The sequence below is a fragment of the Gadus macrocephalus genome, chromosome 21, assembly GCF_031168955.1.
Source record: "Gadus macrocephalus chromosome 21, ASM3116895v1".
Classification (NCBI taxonomy): domain Eukaryota; kingdom Metazoa; phylum Chordata; class Actinopteri; order Gadiformes; family Gadidae; genus Gadus; species Gadus macrocephalus.
In genome coordinates, this window is record NC_082402.1 from 4,630,278 (window position 1) to 4,654,320 (window position 24,043).

The following is a 24,043-nucleotide window of genomic DNA, read 5'->3' on the forward strand; positions in this document are numbered from 1 at the left end:
AAGGGGGCGAGCTAAGGACAATGCTTCCAAACAGCCAGGTCTCCGTTTGAAGGTCGTCAATAATGGCTTTGTAGCTCGGCAAGTGTGCTTCCTGTAATTATCGGAGCTCATCCCGTGTGCTCCTGTGTTTATCAGCTTGCTTAGCCGACGATCTATGTTTTCCTATACGTCTGAACACGCACGCACACGCACTCACAAACGCATACACCCACGGAGGCACTTTCTTGCTGTCAATGTGTTTGATCGGTGCCTCTACACACGCACAGGCAGCCGCATGCGTGCGCCTATATACGTGAAGCATTGTCGGTAACTGATCCTCTGTGGTATTTGCAGACTTTCAGACGCCAGCCCAGCCGACTGCAGCTCCCGGCGCCGGCGTGGCAACCAGAAAGCACAGCACCGTGGGAGATGAGCGAGCAGGGAGCAGCACTCAGGGCGAAGCAGCCGACAAGCAGTGTGCCAGTAGTGAGTACACCCAGCTCTTATCCTCCACACACACACACACACACACACACACACACACACACACACACACACACACACACACACACACACAGGCACGCACTGGAGAGGCGCACGCACATACTGCAGAGACCAGCCTAGACAAGCACACACAGACTAGAGACATGCGTGCACGCACATACAGAGAGACATACGTGCACGCAGAGAGACACACACACACACACACACACAGACTCTCTCACACACACACTAGAGACACACACACACCGACACACACACTTCAGCGACTCACACACTAAAGAGAGACACACACACACACACACACACACACACACACACACACACACACGGTCAGCAGCAGCAGGACAAACATGGCGCAGATAGTTTGGATTTTCTTTTATTTTGGACATTGTTGATTCGAGCGGTAGTCGTGAACTTTGAACACAGACGTGAACGCGAACATCGGCTACATGTCATAATCGCTCCACAAACCGACGCCGGCACGTTGTTGTCCCGTCCCAAACACTGGTCCATTGTGTTGCATCAGGGTTACACATCTGAAGAAACCCATAACAAACCCTGCTATCACTTCATACCGTCATATAACTTTTACAGACTTGCCAGCGATGTGCACTCGTCGTTCAATGGGCTGCTCGTTTTCCATGGGAGTAACGCTCTGCTCCACACGCCTCTGGATTCCCGTTAGCACCGGCAGATCCGATCATCCAAGTTGCAGAAAGATTGATATTCTCAGCGGGTACCCTGTCGGCTGACAAATCAGATCAGCCGCTGATGTATCCCACCCGGCGCTGTGTGGACTGGGATTCATAGTTTGGCTGAGGCAACCTTGCTTGGTAACTCTGAGGGGCCCCTATCATGCATCTGATAAAAAAAACACACATTGATGTACTCAAACACATTCATTAACTCTGAGTGAGGAACCTAATGTTCCCTCTCTCCCCTGCTGTGTGACATTTTGTGTGTGCGAGGACAATGCGTCTGCTGTAAATTTGAATCCCCTTTCTAAGTGTGACTCACTCACTCACTTCTATTAGTCCGTTGCCAAAGGCCAGAGTTCACAGTATTTACAGCCTAGCACATTTAGCTGATTACAGCCCGGACATACTGCCGAGAGGGACACACAGAGAGAGAGAGAGAGAGAGAGAGAGACGTAGGGAGGACAATGAGAGTGCCTCCCCTCACTTCATCATCTGCACTTTTCACAGCAGCATTAGATCATAGACGCGGGTAATGGCTAACACAGAGACGCTAGATTCGCACATGCGCTATCGCAAGTACCCAAATCGGCGCACATGTGTGCACGTGTAGACCTGCACACGCACGCACGCACGCACACACACACACACAAAGATACTAGCCCACATACGCACACACACACAAAGATGCTAGGCACATACACACAGGCAGGGGAAAATACATACACACAATACCACGCATACACACATTGCAGCCAAGGCATAGAAACACACGTACGCGTGTTCATAAGCGCACACACACACATGCACGCAGAGGGGAGCCGCGGCGCAGTGGGCAGCCTCATTAGACGGGCTTGTCTCTCCTCCCCATTCAGAGCGTGACCACGCCACGGAGCAATTACATGCCCACCTGCAGCAAGCGGCAGGTGCCCGGGGGCTGGGGGAAGGCAAACAAACGAGGTTGTAACTCGGACGAGACGGATCCGAGCTCCGCAGCCCGAGCTGAGCCCGGCCCCCCCCTGTTGCTTTACTTTGGACAAGGTTTTTGGCGGGGGGGGGACGACATTTTGCTCGGAGCAGAAAAAGTCAAAGACCTGCCTAAAATAGATCTCCCGAGAGATGGATGCTGAGAGGAGATCGAGCCACATTGATCCAAGGATTTTTGTTTTCAGGAAGAAACTGATTGGCCCTCTCTTATCTAGTTTAGTTGCATATTTGTTCTTTCATGGCTTCACATAATTTTGAATACAAATGAAAGTGTCCAGGAAGATGAGTCATGGTTTTATTTTTATTCATAGCCGCACCGGTTTATTTGATGATAGAGGCTCCCTCTGGGTTGACTGTTGAATTTGGGTGTGTGTGTTTGTGTGTGCGTGTGGGTGTGTGTTAATTTTTGTAGGTGCACTACAGCATTCAAACACAGGGGGGCACTTGTCTCTCAGGAGAGTATACCTAATAGTCCCCCGCTGTGTGAGTAAACCGTCCCTCTCCTGGGGAGAAGGCACCCTGAGAGATGACGGTCTCTGCTGGCCTCCATAAATACTGTAAGGTAGCGGTTGTGTCTGAGTTTCTACTGCACTGCTATTAGTCTTGCCACGGTGCTAGGCCAAGATGAAAAAGTGTCTTGTTTGCTAGGAAAATAATATTCTGCCTTTATTGCACTGCTGGCCCCATCTTGGTACAATCAATCCAAGGTTGGGTGCTGAAAGTTTTGATGGAAAACACCAGCTGAGTTCGTCCTGTCATATTGTTCTCACCTGACCTTAGTTTAACTGCCGTATTTCTGGTGACATCGCTATCTTTGTATGCAACACAGCACTTTTGATTGCACTCCTCGCTGGACCCGAAAAAACAATCCATTTGTGCTTTGATGGAACATAAGTCATCTTTTTAGTGTACACATTTCCTTTTTGTGTATCCCAGGTATTGTAGCCAGTTCCGTTGTGTAAATAACTACAAAAGCGAACTGGCTTTAGCCTCCTTCAATGCAATTGTAGTTAAAAGTCACATTTGTCTTTTAATGCGGATGGGGCACTGTGAGGGCGAACAGACGGCTTGTATATCCTGCCATTAGCTCGAGCCTTTATCTTTATAGCCAAGTGTCACGGATGCAGGCCACTAACTCTGCCGCTCTGGGGGAAAGTTGTTATCTTCCGGCTCCAGAAGCCTAATTAATTAGGCAAATACCGGTGATTTATTGGTGACACCGGCAACCCACTCTTACCTGGATCACCATGACATTGGTCCAATTAGGCTAATGTAATATATGAAGTCAATTATGGGTTCAGAGCATATGGCATCACTTCACACAGGATGCGTGGCACCCAGCAGAAGTGCCGCGTGAGTGATGGAGTGCATCGCGCGGGGTGCTTACCTGAGGCTGAGCCGACTCCTGTCGCATCAAGGACATTCTGGGGCTACCCACCGCCTTTGACCCTTATGATCTAGTCCATGTAGCATCTGTTCCACCCTATACTCTACAGGGGAGGTCAAGGTGTGGCTGGTATAGCCACCGCCTTTGACCCTTATGGTGTAGGCCATGCAGCATCAGTCCCAGCCTTTACTTCACAGGGTAAGTTGAGGTGTTTCCTGATATAGCCACCGCCCTTTGACCCCTACGGTGCAGAATTTGTCTCACCCTTTACCTTACAGGGTATGTTGAGGTGTGCATTGAATAGCCAACATCTTTGACCCTTATGGTATCGGTGATGAAGCATTGGTGGAGGTGTGTCTTGTATAGCTGCTGACATCTTTGTGTGTATGTGTGTGCGCAACCCAGCTCCATCCAGCCACTCTCCCTTCATCCATCAGTTGTACATGCCTGGAGCTGGTGCCGGCGGGAGATGCGGTGATAAAGCCCATGGGCTATGGGAGTTGTGGGTGTTGGGACGGGGGACGGGGGGGGTGGGGGGGGGGGGACTCTCAAAGTGCTTTCTTGCGTTGACAGAGGAAATCTGTCAGACTGGTTGTGAGAGGGAGCCGCGGTTAAAGTTGTGGGGAGCTAGACTATTTCTCACATGGGTGAAACTCAAGAGAGGCGCGCCTAATTTTTGACGTTTAAAAAAAACAAAAAAAAAACAACGTTTTTTTTATTTCCCCCTACACTCGTAACCGCACTCTTTCATTCGGGCTTTCACTCAGTCTGGAGTGTGATTTTTCTTTTTCTTTTTTACTTTTCTTTGCTCTTTTCACTCATTCCATCACTCTGGCCGGCACTCTTCTTGTCACTGCCTCCTGGGGAGGGAACTGTAAGCGTTGGGCCCCATTACCTGGGCCACGGCCCCGGGTTCAAGCTGAGTGCAGCGCCACATGGATCTGGTTCAAATGTAGTGCCATTCCCTCATTTATTATTGACGCCACTCAGTCTCTCGGTCTCGAGACCATTTGAAGCCGTTTCTAAATCAACCGAATTGTGTGTGGCGCATTGTAACCGTGGCTGTTGTGCTCTTTTTAAATTGTGCTAATTGTGCACTTTAACGTTGATGCCTGTAAGCATTCAAGTTAATTGCATAGCCGCGTACATTAGCCGCAAACATCTTTCAGACAAAAGTGTTTTTGCGTTTAGTTTAATCATTATAATTTATTTTTGTTTTACCGCCGGCAGATGACATGATTGTCCTTCCTCGACTGTTGAACTGTATTTAAGTACGATGCTCGGAGAATGAGAGTCGGGTGCATAATGTGTCGTCCTCCATGTCAATCAATAGGCGGCCCTGGGCAACCGCAGAGCGGGCTGTATTCATGCAGAGTGGACCGTTGCTGTGCCTGGCCTCTTCGCTGCCTCGGAACTTTGCAGCTTCGCGGTGAATGGGGGAGCTTTTCTCACTGTTTCCGAAAGCCTATTCATGTCAGGGCCTTGATGGGAATTGACTCTTTGGGGAATGGAGGAGGCGGGGGAGAAGAAAAAAGAGGATGATAAACACTCCTGCAGATTTTTTTGGGCAGAATTTATTCGTGAATGCGGGGGGGGGAACAGAATGACCTGAATCTGCTCGGAACAAAAGGGCAAACAGGGCGAACAGTCCGTGTCGTGCTCTGTTGACCACCGCGTGTTTACAGGAGGAACAATGGCGACATTGTGGAGGTATTCCCCACTGTTCCTCACTCTCTCTGCTGCGTTGGTTAAAGCGACTTCAGTTCCCACTTTATTTTCCTTTGTCAAGAACCTACTAATATATCTGGCGTGTGCAATTATTAAAATGTAATATTTCTGGCAAGGCAAGTTGTTTCGGGGCATAGCCGATTGTTATGTGTTGACGCACGTTGAATGCCAATCTTTCCAATCTTTATTTTGATTGGCTGTTCAGGGTTTCGATATGCTTTTGAATGACACACTGTGCCTGTCTCTGTGGGAAACCACTGTGTTAAATTATTTCCTCCTTTTGTCCGGAATAAGTAGCCCTAGCTAGGTAATCACATACTTGGAAAAAAATGTTATCTGTAATTTTATGAAGTCCTGTGAATTCTAAGTGTGCATTTAAAATGAACCGGCAGTATCTCAGGTCACCGGGTGTCTGGGGGTACCTCCTGGGGAAATAAAGACTTTTTGCCCTTGAGCGACATCCTTTATTCAAGGACGTCCCAATTGGCCTGGAGGATGGGGGGGTTGAAAGATTTACATCCATTGTGAAGTGATTGGAGTGGCCGTAATGGCTAGAAAAGGAAAGTTATGTATGAAACTACAGTGCTATGAATTCTGGAGGATGGCCAGAGGCGTTGCCAATGAAATTGGAACGAAATGGAACCACTATATAAATGCAACCCTTCGCAGGAATGCATGTGGTCGCCGCGTGTAGGAAATTACCTTTTTTAATAATTCAATGTCCCCCGATAACATCACGCCTCATCATGAAATCAATATTATATTATACGTCGTAATACACGTCCCCTGCAGTCGGCCGCCCGGGTTTCTCTTTGCCCTGTTGTGTTGGGGGGGATCGACTGCCTGTCGACAGAACTAGTCCAGACCCAGAACTGCGGGTGAAGCACCTTTTCCATCTGGCGGGCTGCTCTCACCTCAGATGTTGCCCACCCGGACACCCCTGAAAGGGAAGCGGCAATGCAGGACGGTCCCTTGATCCATCCGGCCCTCCGGATCACCCTATGGTTCAGGAAACCTCTTACTTTAATTCTACCATTCCCAGACCAGTCTTTTCGACCGCCGCCATGATGTTCCTGAAGCCATTATTTTGCAGTCCAGGCCCACTTCTATTCTCACTTTTATTCTCTCACCCATTGATACCTGCCATAGGGTTAGATTTCCGTTATAAGCAGCAGTTCAGATTACTTCATAGGTGTATATTGACTAGGGTCCGACCGATTCATCGGCCTGCCGATTTAATCGGCCGATTATAACCTTTTTGAAAATAATCAACATCTGCCACAAAGACGCCGGTTACAGCCGATTTCTTTTTTTTAAAATGTTATTGCACTTAGTATCCTGCAGATTGCGCTCCTACTCGCCTTGCTAACTAACAACTTTAGCTGGAGTAAAAAAGAGGAGATTGAATTTTACCATACAACATGAAAGCACGCTCGCTCAGGCAGCTGCGCGCTCACCACACCAATGTACACAAGACGCGTTGTTTGAGCATGTTGTGCCTGTTTTTCTTTAGGTCCCAGGCCATGTTAATTTGTTATACTGTAGACTCTAACGGTGAGACCATACTGCTCAGCACGCACGTGTTAGTCACTGCTCACGAGCGCAGCACATTGGGAGTTAGTTATTTATTTAACATTTTACATTACACTCATTTTTGACTGTAAATGTATTCTAAAACACTCAAAGGTTCTGCATTCAATTCACATATTCGTCAAAAGTGTTCAAAGTATATTTAAGGTATCAAAAACTACGTTTTATATGCTTTTTTTTGTTTTGTTTTTAATCGGCCGATTAAATCGTAATCGTAATTTTTCTCTGAAAATAATCGGCATCGGCATCAGCACTCAAGATCAATATCGGTCGGGCCCTAATATTGACTCTGTCGTGTTTATCGGGTCCTCTCCGAATGCATTTTCTTGGCCTAAATTAGCGAACGCGCGCGGTCAACGCCAGAAAGGAGACACATCTGGGCGCGGATTGAAAAGGAACCGTAATTAGCTTTTTAGAACCGGACACAGATTCTCCCCAAGCTGCTTCCCAGCAACCATGCAAAAACAATCTTGAGTCGCACTCCCCGACACCCTGTGGGCCTCGCTAATGAAATCCCTGCAAAGCCCTGAGCCAGTGAGCTCTCGGCATAAGCTGCCATTTTGTGGGCACAGATGCCTGCTGGAACATTGTGGCACCAAGCGTGAAATGAATGTAAAATCAACCATGATGCCTTTCGTTACGTTTTATTGTTTTAGCGGAGGGGGGGGGGGGGGGGGGGGGGGGGGGGGGGGAGAGAGAGAGGGACGAGCCGTCATCAGTGTGAACACAGGCTGTGTTCTTTTATTTGTTTATTATCTTCTCCCTTTACGTCACCACCAGGCCTAGTCCTTTGTCTTCTGGACACGTGAGAAGTGCACACGATTGGCTGTGTTACGATTGCAACGCGATTGCAATCCGCCTGCCGGGATTTCAATATCTGCGGTTAACTCGGGAGCGTGGACGACCACAGATGTCGCTCTTAACAGGCGAACATGTCTACTCGGTAGCAATGGCCTTGAAGTGCAACACTGGAGTGATTAAGCATTGCTCATCGCCTTATTGCGTGCACAATGAAGGTAAGCAGTGCTGCCTAAGGACGTCTGTGATATAAAAGGAAACGGAGAGAGAATGAATGGAGCACTTCTAACGGCTAAGGAGAGATGCCCATCAATGCTTATGAACTTTTCTAAGTAGTCTTCTGCATAGCGCTCTGTCGACCATGCCAGGATTTGTTAAATGGTTGGGTGACTCAGATGCTTTTAATTCGACCGTGTCCATAATATAATTGGTTTACTGGTTTTTCAGGTTTTGTTTGTGGCTTCATTTTTCCCCTGTGTGTCAAAGGCACTGCACACTTTTCCATTACGTCGAGAGATCCAACAATGTGCCTCAACTATATATTTTTAGACCTCCGCTGACAGACTCTCAAGGAGTTAATCAGTTGGGTCAACGGAGATGGAGAATATATTGTTTTGCAAGTGAGTTTTCAGTTGAGTTATATCCCAGCCACCACAATTTACACACGCAAGCTACCATGGGCTGCCATGGGCAAGTTTCTGAAGAAAATAAAACTGTGGGCTTGGCCTAGCCTTCCTTTTTAATTAAAGTGGAATTGAAGCCGGGCTGTCTGTGAGGTTTTCGACTTTTCCCACAAGAAAGCTGACTTCCCGTCTCAGGCCACAATGCAGATGGAGAATGAAACCACAGGCAACGCACAGTTTTTTTTATTTTTTTGTTTACGGTCCAACCATGACGGTTGATTAATCAATTATATTAACGACAGAAGCTGGTAAACACTAAATAGTCAGCCATCTGCCTGCCCTGTTCTGATAAGTTCTAACTGATCGGAAACATTCGGACCCAGCTTGATACCGCCAGCGCCAGATTAGTCCGAATGAGCCATGGATGCCTTTGTGCTATCCAAATTGCATTCGGGCCTGGGCTTGATCTTGGCGTGATGGAGAACAATCTCCAGTCTGCTTTGTGTGTATCCTGCTTGGGCTTCCCAGTTGTGAACGGGCTATTCGTTGATTCTTATCGGCCATTACCAGATGCGCTGAAATTACAGGATTGATGTGGCCGAATTTTGGTTGTGTGTTCTATGATGAAGACCTTAGCAGACATCTGGGTTTAGATAAAAAGGTATAATCAGCACCAGTGTTGGTCGGTGATTGTTGAACAGTAGTAGACCCCTGCGTATCGATGTCTGCGCCAGACTCCATTGTGTGCGTATCGCCAAACTGGGTAATGGAAAAGCTTTTTGTCCAGATTTTAATGATGCACGCAACGACATGCTCACATTGCTCCGGAATGTGAGATGGGCACATTAAGCGACATGAGTCACATTAAGCCTTCGTAGGAAAGCCAATGGAGACGGACCGACTTTTTAATTATGTCAAATTACTCTGCGAGTCCCACTCAGCCATGCTAAATACCATACTTTCATTAAGCTTGGAGATGAGATGCAACCCAACTGGGTTTTTTTCTCTCGCTTCTTCTACTCTTCTCTCTCTCTCCAAGCTAACAACTCATTAAAGCCATGGGATCTCCAAGAGTCTCGGGGAGATTTGGCATTCATGGAACATCACTTTTAAGGTTCCTCTCTTTCTATTGTTCGAAATCTGAAGCATCCTGGGCTTTTGTCTGCCACCTTACATGACCGCCGCCCCCTGGCTAACGTTCCACGTTCCCATGAGAAGTATGGCCGACAGAGGCTCCTAATAGGTTTATGAACCCTCCCTCGTTCTCTCTCTGTCTCTCTCTCTCTCTATCCTCTGACTTCTCCCCCCATGCCACTCCTGAGGCCTCCCTCGCAGACAAATGGTGTTCACATGCGCGCGCCGCACCCTTATCGATATAGAACCTTCTAGAGAAGACATTTGGTTTTATCCGTTGACTCGCGAGCCTCCTAATATCATCCTGTACACTGATTTTTTTTTTTGTTTTGTTGTTTTTATTACCGGAATAATATAATTCTCTTCCTGAGGTTGAACCCCTTGACAAGTTGAAAAAAAAAAACACATTCTAATGCTGAAGGATTGTTCTTTTACCTGTCTAATACGAGTTCATTTCATTGCTGTGATAATATCCACCATTTGTAACCTTTAACCAAAACAGGCTTTCCAGATTCATTGTACTGACAATTTACAATGCAGGCCCCGTAGAAAAAAGCGTATACAGCCCCTTTTGAAAGGACATGTTCACAGTGTGAAGAAAATCCAAATGTCAGTTCTAAACAGCTAGTCTTCTTTTGTCTCCCTCGGCACTGATCTCATGGCGGCAAACTGGCGCCATCAGACCATGGGAAATGATTGACAGTGGCTCAATTCCGGTTGCCAATGGAAACTGTAAATGTTGAGCCATGCTTTGTTTTCCAAATACGGCAGCTAGTAGCATTTATTGTCGAGGCTTTGACAAGCGTTCGGCTCCACTCCCCCTCCCGTCGCGCTTGTGTTTTGAAATGCACTGTTTGAAGTCCCATACTATCCGCATACAGTGCTAACACTAATCTGATTGTCCCACTGTGGAGATCCGCCTTTGTTCCACAGTATTTAATTCCCAGCGTCTCTCTTTTTCAAACTATACTGCACACAGCAGTGGGCCACTGGGATGGCACAGAGCACTTGGCTTGTTGTCTAAACTCCTAATGAATCCCTAATGAGCTCTCACCATGTGATGCCAATGAATCACTCCATCATCTTCTGTCAAACTCAATCCACCCGTCGGTTTAATATATGCCCTGAAGGATTAGGGTAGAAAAAAAGATACAGATGCCGCTCGACTGAAGGTCGAAGTGGAACCTGCCCGACTGTAAATGAGGCAGGCAGGGGAACACTGACGAGTCAAAAAACCATGTCTTTCTTTTTTCGTTTTTTTTCCGGGACCTGACGTCTCACTCCACAGCTCCCTATTACACGAGCTAGCCAAATGTAGAGATCCCATTAGCGGCCTATCTTTGTCTCACCGTTCAGGTGTATGCCCGTGTCGGGGCCTTTGTGTGTATAGAGGTGACCTTGGGGCAGGGTGGCGGACCTTTCCATCAGAGACCTCCCCCCCCACACACACACACGCACACGCACACACACGCACACATCATACGTGGGTGGTGGGGTGTCGACACATTGGGCACCGCTCGCAGCTGTATTAGCATGGGGAGCTTATCGCTCTTTAAAAAAAGATGGCACTCTAGGCGCTGTCACTCCACTGGCTTTTTTTTTAATCAGCTGATAAGAAGGAAAGAGGGAAAGATACTTTGACGCGAGGATGTTTAACACTGCGCTCCCCGCGTCCACGTTGGGGGAAAGACTTGGCGGTACCGTCTCAACCGGTCGCCCCTTATTGAGTTGCCGTGTGTCGTTTCCACGACGACTTCTGCGAGTTCTTCCAGCCAATCGAAATTCATCACAGACTGTTTGTTTTTTAGGTTTATTTTCGCACAAAGACATTGCAATTGAGATAAGTCTTATCTTTATTGCTTTTTTTTCCGGTACGCTTCCCTTTTCCCTCTTTTTATTTTCAAGAACACACAACAACGTGCAATTAGCATGAGATGCAGAGGCAATTTTTCCCCTCCAAATGGGTGTAGCCATCCGGGGTGGCTCAGGCCACTCTGCGTACACACTCGCACCCATGGCCGTGTGCCAAAGGCCCCAGCAGTGAGGGAAGTGACTGATCTCCTTCATTACCAGCGGCGCGGACAAGGTCATCCATTGATCCTGGCGTTTCATTAATTGTCAGCAGGTCATGAGACGAATTGTGACCCTTCTCTCCCTCCCTCCCGCGTTCATATAAACAACCGCTCCCAGTCCCTGTGTCGCCGTGACCGCCCCCCCCGTAAGGCTGGGTTTCTCTCTCCGTGTGCCATCTCCTTTGTTCCCCGGGGGCCTTTTGAAGATCTCATTCTCTGAATAAATACTGGCTTACACATATTCACATGTGGCATGTCCTGTAGAGGACTTATGGGCTTTATGGGGGAAAGCTGTGTCTTCTCATCAGGCATGAGCCGGTGAGGAAGGAGTAATGAAATCTCTGACAAGGGGTTTATAGTCAGAATGGCTGCTTCTTTTAATAACCACCAGCGGTACACGCATAAAGAGGTTTTGGCTGTGCTTGTCTCTCTTGTGGGGAGGCATAATCGTTTTTTGCTGTCACATTCTTGACGGAGGAAATGGTGAAGAAAAACAATAGGGAGTGCCCTGAAATGACCCGATTTTCTTTTTCAGTTTGATGTTTGAACCTTGTATTCTCCCCGACCCCATCCCCACCCCCACAAAACACAACACAAACTAAGTAGCTGTTTCGATGTTTACCTTAAGGTGCTTTCTACAGAAGCCAAGTCGATCTGAAAAACACTGAAAACTACTGCAACCTCAAGACGGAGGTTAGGGTGAAGAACTGTCTTGCCGTCTTGTACATTGAAATTATAGTTCTTACTCCCCAAAAAAAGAGAAAATCCTCTCAACCAAATGGGATTTGGATGGGCTTGACCGGGCCTGACATCTCGAGATGCTCGCGGCCTGCATTTTCCCGCCTCTTCAGCCGAGAACGTGATCCCTTTCTAAGCTAGCTCTCTTGCATCGAAAACACCTTGCAGCGCACACCATCTTTATTTATTTAAGATCCTGTCGTGTGCCACATTTCGGCCAATCTTATTACCATGTTAAGTGACATTTCTTTCCATGCTGTACATCATTTACAGGATCATACTCATGTCACGGAACAGAACGTTTATGTTTCACTTTCGTTCTCAAGAAGATGAGCCTTGAGCAGTTGTATGATGCACAGGTTCACTTGAGGGCACAGTTTCGATTTCCCTCCAAGGGTTGAAGGATTTTCACTCTTTGCTAGGTTTTATGGATACATTTGTGAATACATTTGTATTTGTGTACATTGGCAAAACATTTGTTTAAAAATATGTTTAATGGGTGTACCCTATGGGAAGAAAACTTTTATCTGTGTGGAAGTCTAGGCAACCAAGTAATGCCCTTTCAGTACATACATCTTGGGAAGACTTTCATAAGGTGTACTGAGGAACTTTAATATTTACCAACTGGTTTGGCTTTGTTTAGGGCTCAGAGCTGTCGTTGTGGCATATGCATTTCAAAGTCCGGAAATCTCCTAGGCTTTAACTATTTGCTATTCATTTGGAAGAAATATTCCTCCTGTTAAATCGCAAATATGATCTCTGTCAACAGTCACTCAACTAATGAAACTCAGATCTGGTGAATAAAAAACGGAGGCAGGCAATCCTGCCTTAATACATAATTACGTCTCCATCTGACGCACAAATTAAATGAATGCATATTTATTTGGGACTTTCTTCCAACTTGCTTAGAAAAATCATAAAGATATGCAACTTTTCTTTGCATTTCTTGGGAGACGGCTGCACCAAAGTAAGCTGACCTCTGACTCTTAAGTCCATTCCCACCAGCTGTGCCTACTGGAGCAGGCCAGATCAATACCTCATTAATGTAACAAGATGGAGGCACCAACCCAAGTCGATTCCAATGAACCAAGCCCTCTGCAGTGTGCGGAGAATAAAGCCTAGAGCCGCACTGGACATTGTGTGTGTGTGTGTGTGTGTGTGTGTGTGTGTGTGTGTGCGTGTGCGTGCGAAAGAGGAGGAGGACACAGTTAGACCTGTCAATTTCAAGGGGTTGGCAGTGAGGCCTTGCTCCAATGTTTTCTTATCACATAAGTTTCTCTGTTCGGTTTTAATATGGCTTGTGATATATACTGTGTCAGATATTTACCAACTTGGTTCCACAGTGGTTCACTGCTCTGATCGTAAGCATCTCAATGCGGTCGCTCAGTGCAGCTCAATAACCAAATAAAAGTCAAAGTGAACTTTATTGTCAGACCGACAGTGCAACAAGTTACAGGGAGGAACGAAATTCTGTTTCCCCATACTCCCTATGTGCTGTTAATATATTTACCACACAACATATAACATAATAACAAAATAGTACATAGAATATTCACAGTGTTTTGAGGTAGTTATTGAGGTGCAAATAAAGGTGCAATATAGTAAAGTGCAAAAGTGCCGAATAGCAGCATAGAGATAGTTATAGGTTATTGTGCATATAAGTTATTGTGCATATGAAGAGCATAGTACAGAGTGTTCATGCAATGTTCTTGAGTGAGTTGAGGATTCTGATGGCCTGTTTTTTCCAAATGTTCCCCACCGAAGAAGAAGAACCTGTTTGGCTCATGGCTAGTGGGCTTTCAATCGTGGCAAGGTAGTTTAGTAGCCAGGGTAGAGTCCTTCTTAATATCCTATATATATACTATATCGGTATTCCGTAGCAGTGCGTTCTACATCAAACTTTGGCAGAAATCAGAATCCCTGCAGTACACCTGGAGCGGAGGAAACTTTCCTTGTTGCTCAACTCAAGCTGTCTATTCACACGACCGCCTTGACACCGGAGTAAGCTAACATCGTGTGCAAACGTCCATCTTTTAATTCCGCTCTTGGTTTCCTCGGTCCAGATGGTCCATGTTTTCTCCTGGCCATGTCATTTCAAACTCTTTTACATATCATTCGGACACCCCATGACCCGCTGTCCTTTCTGAACTCGATCTCAACCAATGTGTGAATCCCCGACGCGGTGACGGACCCGAGCTGAAAATACCCCCAGCCTCTCTACGCCTCTGCCTCTCTCTCTCTCTGCCTGACAGCTCTTCCCCCGCTTCTCTGCAAATATAGTCACACATGGATCCAACCCATATGGCCACTAAGATGCCTGTGTGCATAACCACAAGCTCAATCCCTCGCTACTCTCTGCATGTGTGTGCGTATGCATGTATATAAATCATTATTCCCCCCCCCCTTCAATCCTGCTTTGGATGTACACAGCTGTAAAGGATAGGATGGGCCGTCAATATTTCATATAGAAAATATATTTATATAGATATAAATAGATGGATAGATATACATTTTCTTTCTCCGGATCTGCTGTCGGGAAGTGCGTCTTGAGTCTCACCCATGCTCACACGCCCCTATCCTCCTGCTGCCTTTTAAAAGTAGCTTGTTACGAAGTGTGTGATTACGAGTAAAGCCATGAAGATCGGATTGATCTGTTTAGCGAGCAGTAGGGGGAAGAGTGTGTTACTAATGATAATGTTTCACTCAGATTCCACCCCTGCCGTTAGACGGGAAGAACCGTGGCTTCCCCCAACCAGGGTACATTAATTATTAATCTGAAGAAGCCCAGCGGAAGCCCTGATTGGTTACTCCTCGGTTTGGGTGTTGGCATTGTGTAAAAAGGGATAATACATAGTTGATGAGGTTCTCTCGTTTTTAGTGATCCACAGACTTGGCTGCCAATCAGAAGGCCATCACGCCATTCTTTTTTTTTCTTACGTACAATTGAATAACAAGCTATATTAATTTGGTTTCATTTATTTTAATTTCAGCGAATTCCTTAAAACGATCTTTCACACATTAATGATCGGTGTAATTGGACCATTTTGTAAATGGACTATTTTGTAATTGGACTTTTAATTGATATTATGGCATTAACAGTGAGACCTGTGGTTGATGCAGCACAGTTGGTTCGGCCTGCTGGCTCAGAGCTCAGTTTGAAGCAGTTCATAAATCCGGTCATGCATCCATGTATGATTTGGAGGAATATGCCCTAGAACACTGTATTGATTGATTGCCAACAGCATTGTCAGTAATAATTTTGGCCTTGGCTGTTGCCTGTTTTTTGGGTTGGAACTCCTGTATGTAATGAGCTACTTCCGTCAAATACGAGTTAGACCTAGAGGCACTGTTTTGAGATGGCCTGGACCTCCTATTTGCCAGGAACCACTCTATTAAAGGAGAACTTGGCTTTCAATCCCTGTTCAATAGCATACTGGTGGAATCCAGTCTTGGATTTGAATTGAATTTAGCGTAGCCATCACTTTGAAGATGTTTGCCCCGACACTTAGACTACAGAAGACGGTGCCGCTGTGCTCTGTTCATTAAACTGTCTGATGCGTGGTAGCCAACTTTGTGCCTTCCCTCCCTTCCAATTATAGAAACACACACACACACAAACAGCCTTGTCCCTGCTGCGGCTGCATCTCGCAGTTTATGACCCAATGAGTACCAGCTCAATAGCGAGATGTGTTAAATAAGGCCAATGCCACCGGGCCCACTTGACGTTCCTCTAGGGCATTATGGATTTATACCGCTGAAGTGTCCATCTGTGTCACCGGGCTGATTTGTTTTACCTCATACTTGTGTGTGTGTGTGTTTGTGTGTGTGTGTGTGTTGGCGCAGCCTTCATGTATCTGCAGGACGTCAGCATGAAACCTTTCCACAAATGCATGCTCTTTTAATCACCTTAAAGTGCTCTGCCTCCTACCCCATCTATCCCATCTGTCCCCCACCCTTCGCCTACGCCTCGACATGTCTGCTGTCTGAGGGTGGTCATTCATGCGCCAACAATTTCCATGCATTATTGAAGAACGGAGGATGACGAGCCATTCGGTGCCACTGTGTCTCACCTTTCGTTCCCTGGGAGGGAGGTGGCTTCACTGCTGCAGGGAGGGGGGGGGGGGGGGGGGGGGGGGGGGGGGGTGGGGTTGTAGAATTGTGGGTCAAGCGCGGGTTGTGTGATTGTACACGACCCTAAGGGGTTAAAAGCAAGATAGGTGTCCAGTAGAAAATGTATTGCCATGATTTGTCCCCACACCCCTCTTCCCCCCCCCCCCCCCCCCCCCCCCCCCCCCCCCCCAGTTATTTTCTTTGTTGAATTTGCTCGTCTTCTGCCTTCCCGGGTTTCATCTTGACAGGAAACATTTTGCTAGGCTCTTTTTCTCCCAGCTCAGCACAGAGAGGCAGTCGTCCCCCCCCCCCCCCTTTTTTACTGTAACCGAAAAGTGTGCGGCAAGTTATGATGAATCATTAGACAAAGAGAGGCGACACGTCGGAATGAAATCTAAATATTGAAGGGCAATTGCAAATTCCCATCAAAACGACGCGGACGGGCGACGTCGGCGTGTCTCACCTTCCTTTTTGTTTTCCTCCTCTTGCTCTCTCCCCGTCATCTCTGTACTCACCAACTAGCGAGCCAGACATAAATATGCATGCGGCAGTGACACATGAAAAGAGGGAACAGAAGCCGCTCTGAAGGCGCTTACTGTACCCTGGCCGCTTCCCCCCCCCCCACACATGTATCCCCCGGAGAAGCGGGCCCCCACGCTATACCCCCGCCAAGGAACTCATCACTCTGCCAGGGGCCTGTCGACCTCATCCCAGAGCGGTCGTCAGGAGCTTAACCGGTCATCGCGGTCCCTCTCCCCCCTTGGGAATCAGGGGGGGGGTTGGTGGTGGTGAGGCCTCTACTGGCCCCTCTTCAGAGCGCCTTCGAAAGCAGCCGTCACCATGAGTAGATCGGCTGGTTTCCATATTGGAGCACCAGCTCTGGTGTTATAGGGGGATGAGTGGGGATGAGCTTTCTTGTGCGTCGCAGATCAAGAAGAAGGAGGAGTGGGAGGGTAGCCTGTGTTTCTACTGCGTCGTCTGTGGTCGTGTTGGGAAAGAGATATTACAAACCCGGGCCGCTCGGGCTCCGGCCTCTAGCTAGGCTTGAGGGAAACCTAATTTACTCCTTCTCTCTCGCCACCCGAGGTGCTTAAATACCTGGCCGGTTTTGTGGATTTATGAGATGCTTTAGGCCATATTTTTTCTTCGCCACCTCTTAGGTTTTCATATATTCCTTGCACGTGCCTTAATTGTGTTGACCGTCGTCACTCCCGCGTTTAACTGGCGGCAGCCGCCACTCAAGGTTCTGAGATGGATTTCAATACACACTCATAGTTTGTGTAACACGTCGCTAAGTGAACAGCGGGCTTATGCATAATCAGTGTGTTCGCACGGGGGTCTGTAATGAAATGCGGGCATGCGCTGCGCACACTCACCCACCCTTGTGGGTTCATGTGTGGTACGGTCTTAATGGCTTGGCGTTGGCCGGTGCCAAGTTGTAGTCCATTAGCTGCGGGCTCATCTGTTTGGACAGGGGGGGAGTCACGGGGTGGCCGTCGCTGAAGGAAGCTCCAAGGAGAGCTGCTCTTATATGCCATCAGGCATTACCACATGACTGATTGTTCTCAATGTCTCGCGTGCGTTTTTTTCCCCTGTCCCGCCCATTGGTCGGTTCTCCTTCTTTATTTGCATTGTTTTTCAGTTTACGCTGCTCTGTCCCTCACCATATGTTCCCCCACCAGTGTTACCCGCCCACCTGCCGCTGCAGTCATTCCCCGTCCGGTTTCATCTCACTGGGTTTATTGTGCGGCTCTAACCGCGGGGTCGAGTTCGTTGCTAGTTCATAGCCTCAGTGGCTAAGGCTGTCCAGATGAAAATAAATCATGCCACACGCGTGTGTGTGCGTCTGTGTGTATTCTTGAGATACAGACATGACTTCCTAGCAGCACACCAAATAAAATCCTTTATGGTGAGTCGTAACCGCCATGACTATGTCGGAGCTGAACTTGGCCGGGATACCGTATCGCTTGCGAACGCCCTTACACACAACCCCGACCGTCCCTGGCCTTCATATGTCACGGCCGGCCTAATAGAAATGATATTCCGTGGAACATGACGTTATACACATGACGTAATGTCCTGTTATTTCGCTCTCTCTTAGCGTGGCTCACAGCCTCGTGCCTGTGGCTCGGGGAAAAAGTGGTGGAGGGAAGCCGGTCTGCTTGAGTTCCACGATGCTGCGCCTTCCCAGCAGCTTGCACTGACAGTTTCACTGATGGCAGGCTTTACCCGTCATTCCCCCCACTCCCGCCTTCTCCCACCCCCACCAGCCGAGCGGCACCACCCTCCTCCAGCTCCACCACACGCCTCCATCTGTTGTCAGTGTTGACCATGCAGCACTGCTGCAGCATCCCGGCGCCACTCACAAGCTTTTGGCCTCATTCATGTGTCTCCCTCTCTCTCTCTCTCTCCCTCTCTCTCTCGATCCCTCTCGCTTGTTCGGGGCTGTCGGGCTGTCGGTCTCCCTTGCTTTTTCTCTCTCTCTCAATCTCCCACTCCTGCTCACTCTCTCTCTCTCTTTCTCTTTCTCTTTCTCTCTCTCTTTCTCTTTCTCTTTCTCTTTCTCTCTCTCTCTCTCTCTCTCTCTCTCTCTCTCTCTCTCTCTCTCTCTCGCGCTCTCTCTGTCGGTCCGTTGGCATCCCTCATCCTCTGCTCCTGTGTTTGCTATTTGATTACGAGCGATGTGCCCGCTGTAAGACGCAATCGATATCTAACCTGGTAGGAGCCAGACAGGTTATTTCGCCGTAAGGGGAGACCTTCTGATTGGATGGGTGGGGAGGGGGGGACACCCTCCTCTCCCTAGCCCCCTTTTGTTTTGCTAGACAAGAAAGGGGAAATTGTCAAGAAATCAATTTTGGGGTATGATGCATGGCTCTCATATGTGGACGTTTTTGGTTGTTTTGAATTATTTCGCTGTTCTCGAATTGTCTGTCTCATAATTGTGTGTGTGTGTGTGTGTGTCTGTACACACACGGAAACACGCAAAAGCACAGAAACACACAGAAGCGAACACTGCAATTGCTGCAACGTACAACCCACTGCCCTAGTAACGGTTTTAATACTCGTGAGCTTGCACACAATTGATTTGCTAAGAAAAAAGAAAGGAATGGTCTTTCAAAGTGAAGCTGACATCTGATTATGCTTCGTTACCACAGGGGTGTATGTGTTGGCGAGAAGTTGTGAGCGGGCAGCTAAATGGCTAGTTATTGAATTTCCTGTCAAGCATTTCGAGATACTTGCCTTTTTAATGAAAAAAATGTTTGACTTCAACAATTCTTCTTCGGATTCACGGTCAAATAGTATGGCATAAATGTATCCATACCAAAAGGGGAATATCTCTATATATTTTTATATATTATTATTAAAGTTGTTTTTTTTTTGTCTTTTTTTCTCACTGTTCCAGACCACTTGAAGCGCAAGGTGCGGCGGCGGCCATTTTGGGGGCGCGGCATCATCAGGAAGAAGAAGATTTACAAGAAAGGCATCGAGGAGGAAGAGGAGGAGCCCGAGGGGGACACCACGGGCCCCTTGTGACTCCTGTCTCACGCTGGACGAGGAATCGTCGTGTGACACCATGCCGCCCCAGCCCAACGGCCACCACGCACCCTCCCACGGGCCTTCCACGGAGGAAGAGAGCTCCAACGAACCTCCGGTCGCCCCGCCCACCCTTCTCCCTGCAATCGAGCCACTGGTCGCCCTGCCCGCCCTCCTCCCAGCAGGCGAGCGACCGATCGCCCTCCTCCCAGCGAACGACCCTCCGCCGCCCTCCCCACCCTTCTCCCTGCAAACGAGCCACCCCCCACCCAGGTCCGGGCGAAGCCGAGGAGCAGAGCGGCGGCGGGCCGGAGCCCAGGGACGCGAGGAAGGACGCGCAGGCACAGTCCGTCGGTGGCGGTCAACATCCAACACCAGCAGCGCGGCGGGCTGAACCCAAGCCCGAGACGGACGCCGTGTCTCTGGGCGCAGACGCGAAGGACAAAGGGACAGCGGAGCCTCAGAGTTGGAGTGCGTGAACGGGGACGAGTCCATGGACAGCCTGGACTCTTCCAGCCCCACAAAGAGCTGCGGGGAGGGGGACACGACCGCGCAGGACGCGGCTGAAGGCTCGGCAAAACCCGGGCGGGAAGAGCAAGGCGTCGCGGCGGAGGCTGGAGAAACTCAGGTTCTGCCCCCCCAGGAAGGAAGCTCGGGAGCGGAGGTAGCAGACGAAGGCCACGATGCAGAGGACTGCGATAAAGAAGGTAACCGGGGTTCTGTTTTGTTACACGGCTCACACCCACGGTGGAAGCCTTTTCCATCTAACCCTTTGCGGAATTCAAAGCCGTTAAGCCGCGGAGGTCATTATAAAATAAATGGTGACATTTCTGGTATTCCTTATTTGAGATATTTAATAAAAACCTCAATGGCAAAAGTGTAGGGTCGTTTATGAAATATGTGAGTGGTTTCACATCGGTATTAGGGAGGTTCTTTCAATACTCTGTCTCCTGCTATCGAACAGACATCCTGTAAAATGTATTGCAGTGGGTCATTCACATTACAATGGGCACAGACTTATGCAAGGGCATAATTCTTTTTCGTTGGTTAAACATGTGCGTATGGCCTAATTTGATGGAATTATTTAACCGGAAACATCACATTTACATTGATTGAGCAGACCATCTGTCCATTAGTACACATTTTAAATGCCTGCATTGCTAATTAGCTACAGCAACATATTTTACAGGAAAAGGGAATTCAAAAAACTATGTACTGTGTAAGTATGCAGTGAGCAAAGCCATTACTTTAGATTTTTGCATCACCGATTAAACCCCTGTGCGTCTTTCATTCCAAAGAGGCAGGTTAAAAATACCCCTAATACAACATTTGGACAAAGTTTGCACTATAAAGACAATATCTCGAAAAAGCAGTTGGCAGCGAAGCCGTAAAAAAATAAATAATAATCCACAACAGATACTTGTCCCGTCAACTGCCCAAAATACAGTAGCCGTGATGAATGGCTCGGTTGATTGTCATCCAGAACTCTTGATTTACGTTTGCTTCTGCTTCTACAATTGAGAGGACATGAATAATGCAATACAAAACGCATTTGGAATAGAAAGCGTCTTCCCTTGGCTTAGCATACTGTATATTTCAAATGGAGACCCCTTTGGGGGCTTAAAAAAGTTATATGCACCTTTTTGTGGAATATGCAATACCACTGACATTTATTTCTTCCCTTTGTATAAAATAACTGCATAGTTTGCAGGCTGTCTCCGACTCTGTCACGGCTTTATTTATTTTTATTTTTTTGTGTATTGCCCATAACCGTTTTCCCCCCCCTTGATTGTTAGCCCGGTGCAGTGCTAGTTGGTTATTGAATGTCAGTTAAAATGTGTGTTCGGGCTGCAGATTACTGGGGTCACCTTAAGGCCTCTGGTGACGGTACAGCCAGTGGAGGCCATCAGAGTCTAGTGCAACCAGACACAAAAATCGAATCAGTTGAAGCTGTCCAAACAACCGCCAGCTGACAGCTCGTTCTCTGTCTTCCTTCTTCTCCGTGTCTGCGGCTCCTTCTCTCTCTCTCTCTCGCTTTCCCACTCTTTCCACGGCCTCCCTTTGTCTCACTGTCTCTCACGGTCTCCTCCACATTTCTCCCTCTCTCTGTCTCTCGTTCTTTACAAATTGAGCCAGCTCGCTTTGTTTCCAGCCAGGCCTTTTTCTTTGAGCGGTGTAATAAAATGAAGGCAAACAGTGCAGTAATGAAATATTGTGCTCTCAGTGGAGCAGGCTTCAAATAGATACAATACCACCCATATTGTGCCGCGTTCATCTGGCAGCTGTGCCATCAGGTAAAGGCATATATTCTTTGAATGCATCCAGCGTTCATGCCGTTCGTTGCTTCAAAGGAAACAGGGGGGTTGTATACCATTGACGTGTCCTTCATCTTTTTTCCCTTCCAAACCTCTTCCTGATTCTTTTTCGTCGTATTTATTTGCTGAGATCTGCCCACTTTTGCCTCCCGGTCAGTCAAATCATTTCTCCCAACTGATTATCCATAGGGATCAGCGGGAGACGTCGTACGAGGAGCCAATCAGAACAGATTGTGCAATCTGCAGAGAAAACGGAGGAGACTCCATTCCACGCTGCACCATCTCCTCCTCCACCGCCACCACCGCCGCCGCCGCCGCCGCCACCACCACCACCACCACCACCACCACCACCACCACTAATCATTGACCACCAGCGACTTTCGGTAAAGTATTTGTCTTGGCTTTTATTTTTCATGCTTTCTTCTCTACTACTTTGGGAAACTAGACCCACAGCAAAAGTTCTCCCTCTAATGATTGTAGACTTGTTTTTTTTGGCTCTGTTACATTATTAATCAAATTTGATTGTAGAAATACCGGAGGATGCTTTTAAATCAGCGGAGGATTTAGTTTTGTCGTCCTACGTCTTGAAATAATTAGCAGACATCTGGGTAGACTTCAAATAGACGAATCGTGAGCGCTTTCATGCAACATTGTGCTCCCTCAAATCCTACAGCACTCATAAAAAAAAGGTTTTAGGAAGTGCTTCAGCCCAGCAAATGATCATTCATGAAACATGTTAGATTACTGGACATGACATATAACTGGATCTATGCCAGGAATTACATTGGAATCCAAATCTGCCTTCCCCTTTCAACGATTTAAATAATTACAATTAAAGTAAAACGGTCACTGTTGAGTCGATTAGAGTTATATTGGTAGCCACAGAACCAGCTGTGGTGAATTGGCATACTCTGTTACGGACTAATTAGAACGCTGATTAAGGAAGTATGAGCTATAATCTAGGAGTCTTAACAATATGTTTTTATTCATATTTAGTGCAGCAGGGTTTATGAAAAAAGGTTGTTGAGTGTCTTTTCACATTCGTTTTTTAATAGAGCGTTTCGCTTTTTTTCTAAGAGAGGCATCATGTGGTGTGAAATGTTGATAGGTGTATCTTTTATTTTTTTGAATCACACATAATTGTAGACTAACCCCGGATCCGAGTGGAAAACCTATCCCACACCATACTTATTAATAATATTAAACGACACCCCGTCCCGAACCCAACAGGCCATTTAATCTCAAGTGTTTCCTTCACGAAGATTTATCTTATTATTTATAGCCTGTGTGCCAGGGAAAACCGTTTCACAGTATTGCAATTCCCAGAGAATGCGATCCACTTTTTTAGTTCAAAGTCTTTCAACAAAGTAGCAAAGACAACCAAGGTAAAGTTTGGATGAGGGATGTTGGAGCGTAAGGTATTGGGAAGCATGCTATCCGTCATTGGCGACTGGCTTTAAGCTTTACCCAGATCTATAGGTCTGCTTTCGAGTTGGTAGTTTCACACTGCCCTTCTCAGATGGATAACTCAAACTTTAAAGGCTTATCCCTTCCATCCGTGTACCCCCCGTCCGTCCCCCCATTTCATCTTCCCCCCATCAGCGTCTCCTCTCTCCCTTGCATCCGAGCAGCGAGGGATCCAATTAAAGTGACCGGGCATCCGCACATCTCTCAATCAACAGGTGTTTTGTCGCCCGGCAACTTCTTAAAAGAACCCGGGTGCCCATGCCTCAAACATGAGCCTCTTTCCACACCGCTAGACTCCCAGACTTGTTCCAGAGTTGATTGACGTGTTCAAGGCAACGTGAAATGTGTCACGCAGCGATCTAGCTCTTTGCGCAGTCACGCC

General features: G+C 47.5%; 1 protein-coding gene across 1 annotated transcript in view; it reads left to right on the plus strand.

The window, feature by feature from the left end:
• atad2b (ATPase family AAA domain containing 2B) overlaps positions 1-24,043 on the plus strand; it is a 78,785-nt gene that overhangs the window by 38,552 nt on the left and 16,190 nt on the right. Inside the window, 4 exon segments of the mRNA XM_060041705.1 lie at positions 334-465; positions 19,749-19,870; positions 19,872-20,586; positions 22,384-22,577. Coding sequence (XP_059897688.1) covers positions 334-465; positions 19,749-19,870; positions 19,872-20,273 — 656 coding nt within the window. The 3' untranslated portion in view covers positions 20,274-20,586; positions 22,384-22,577.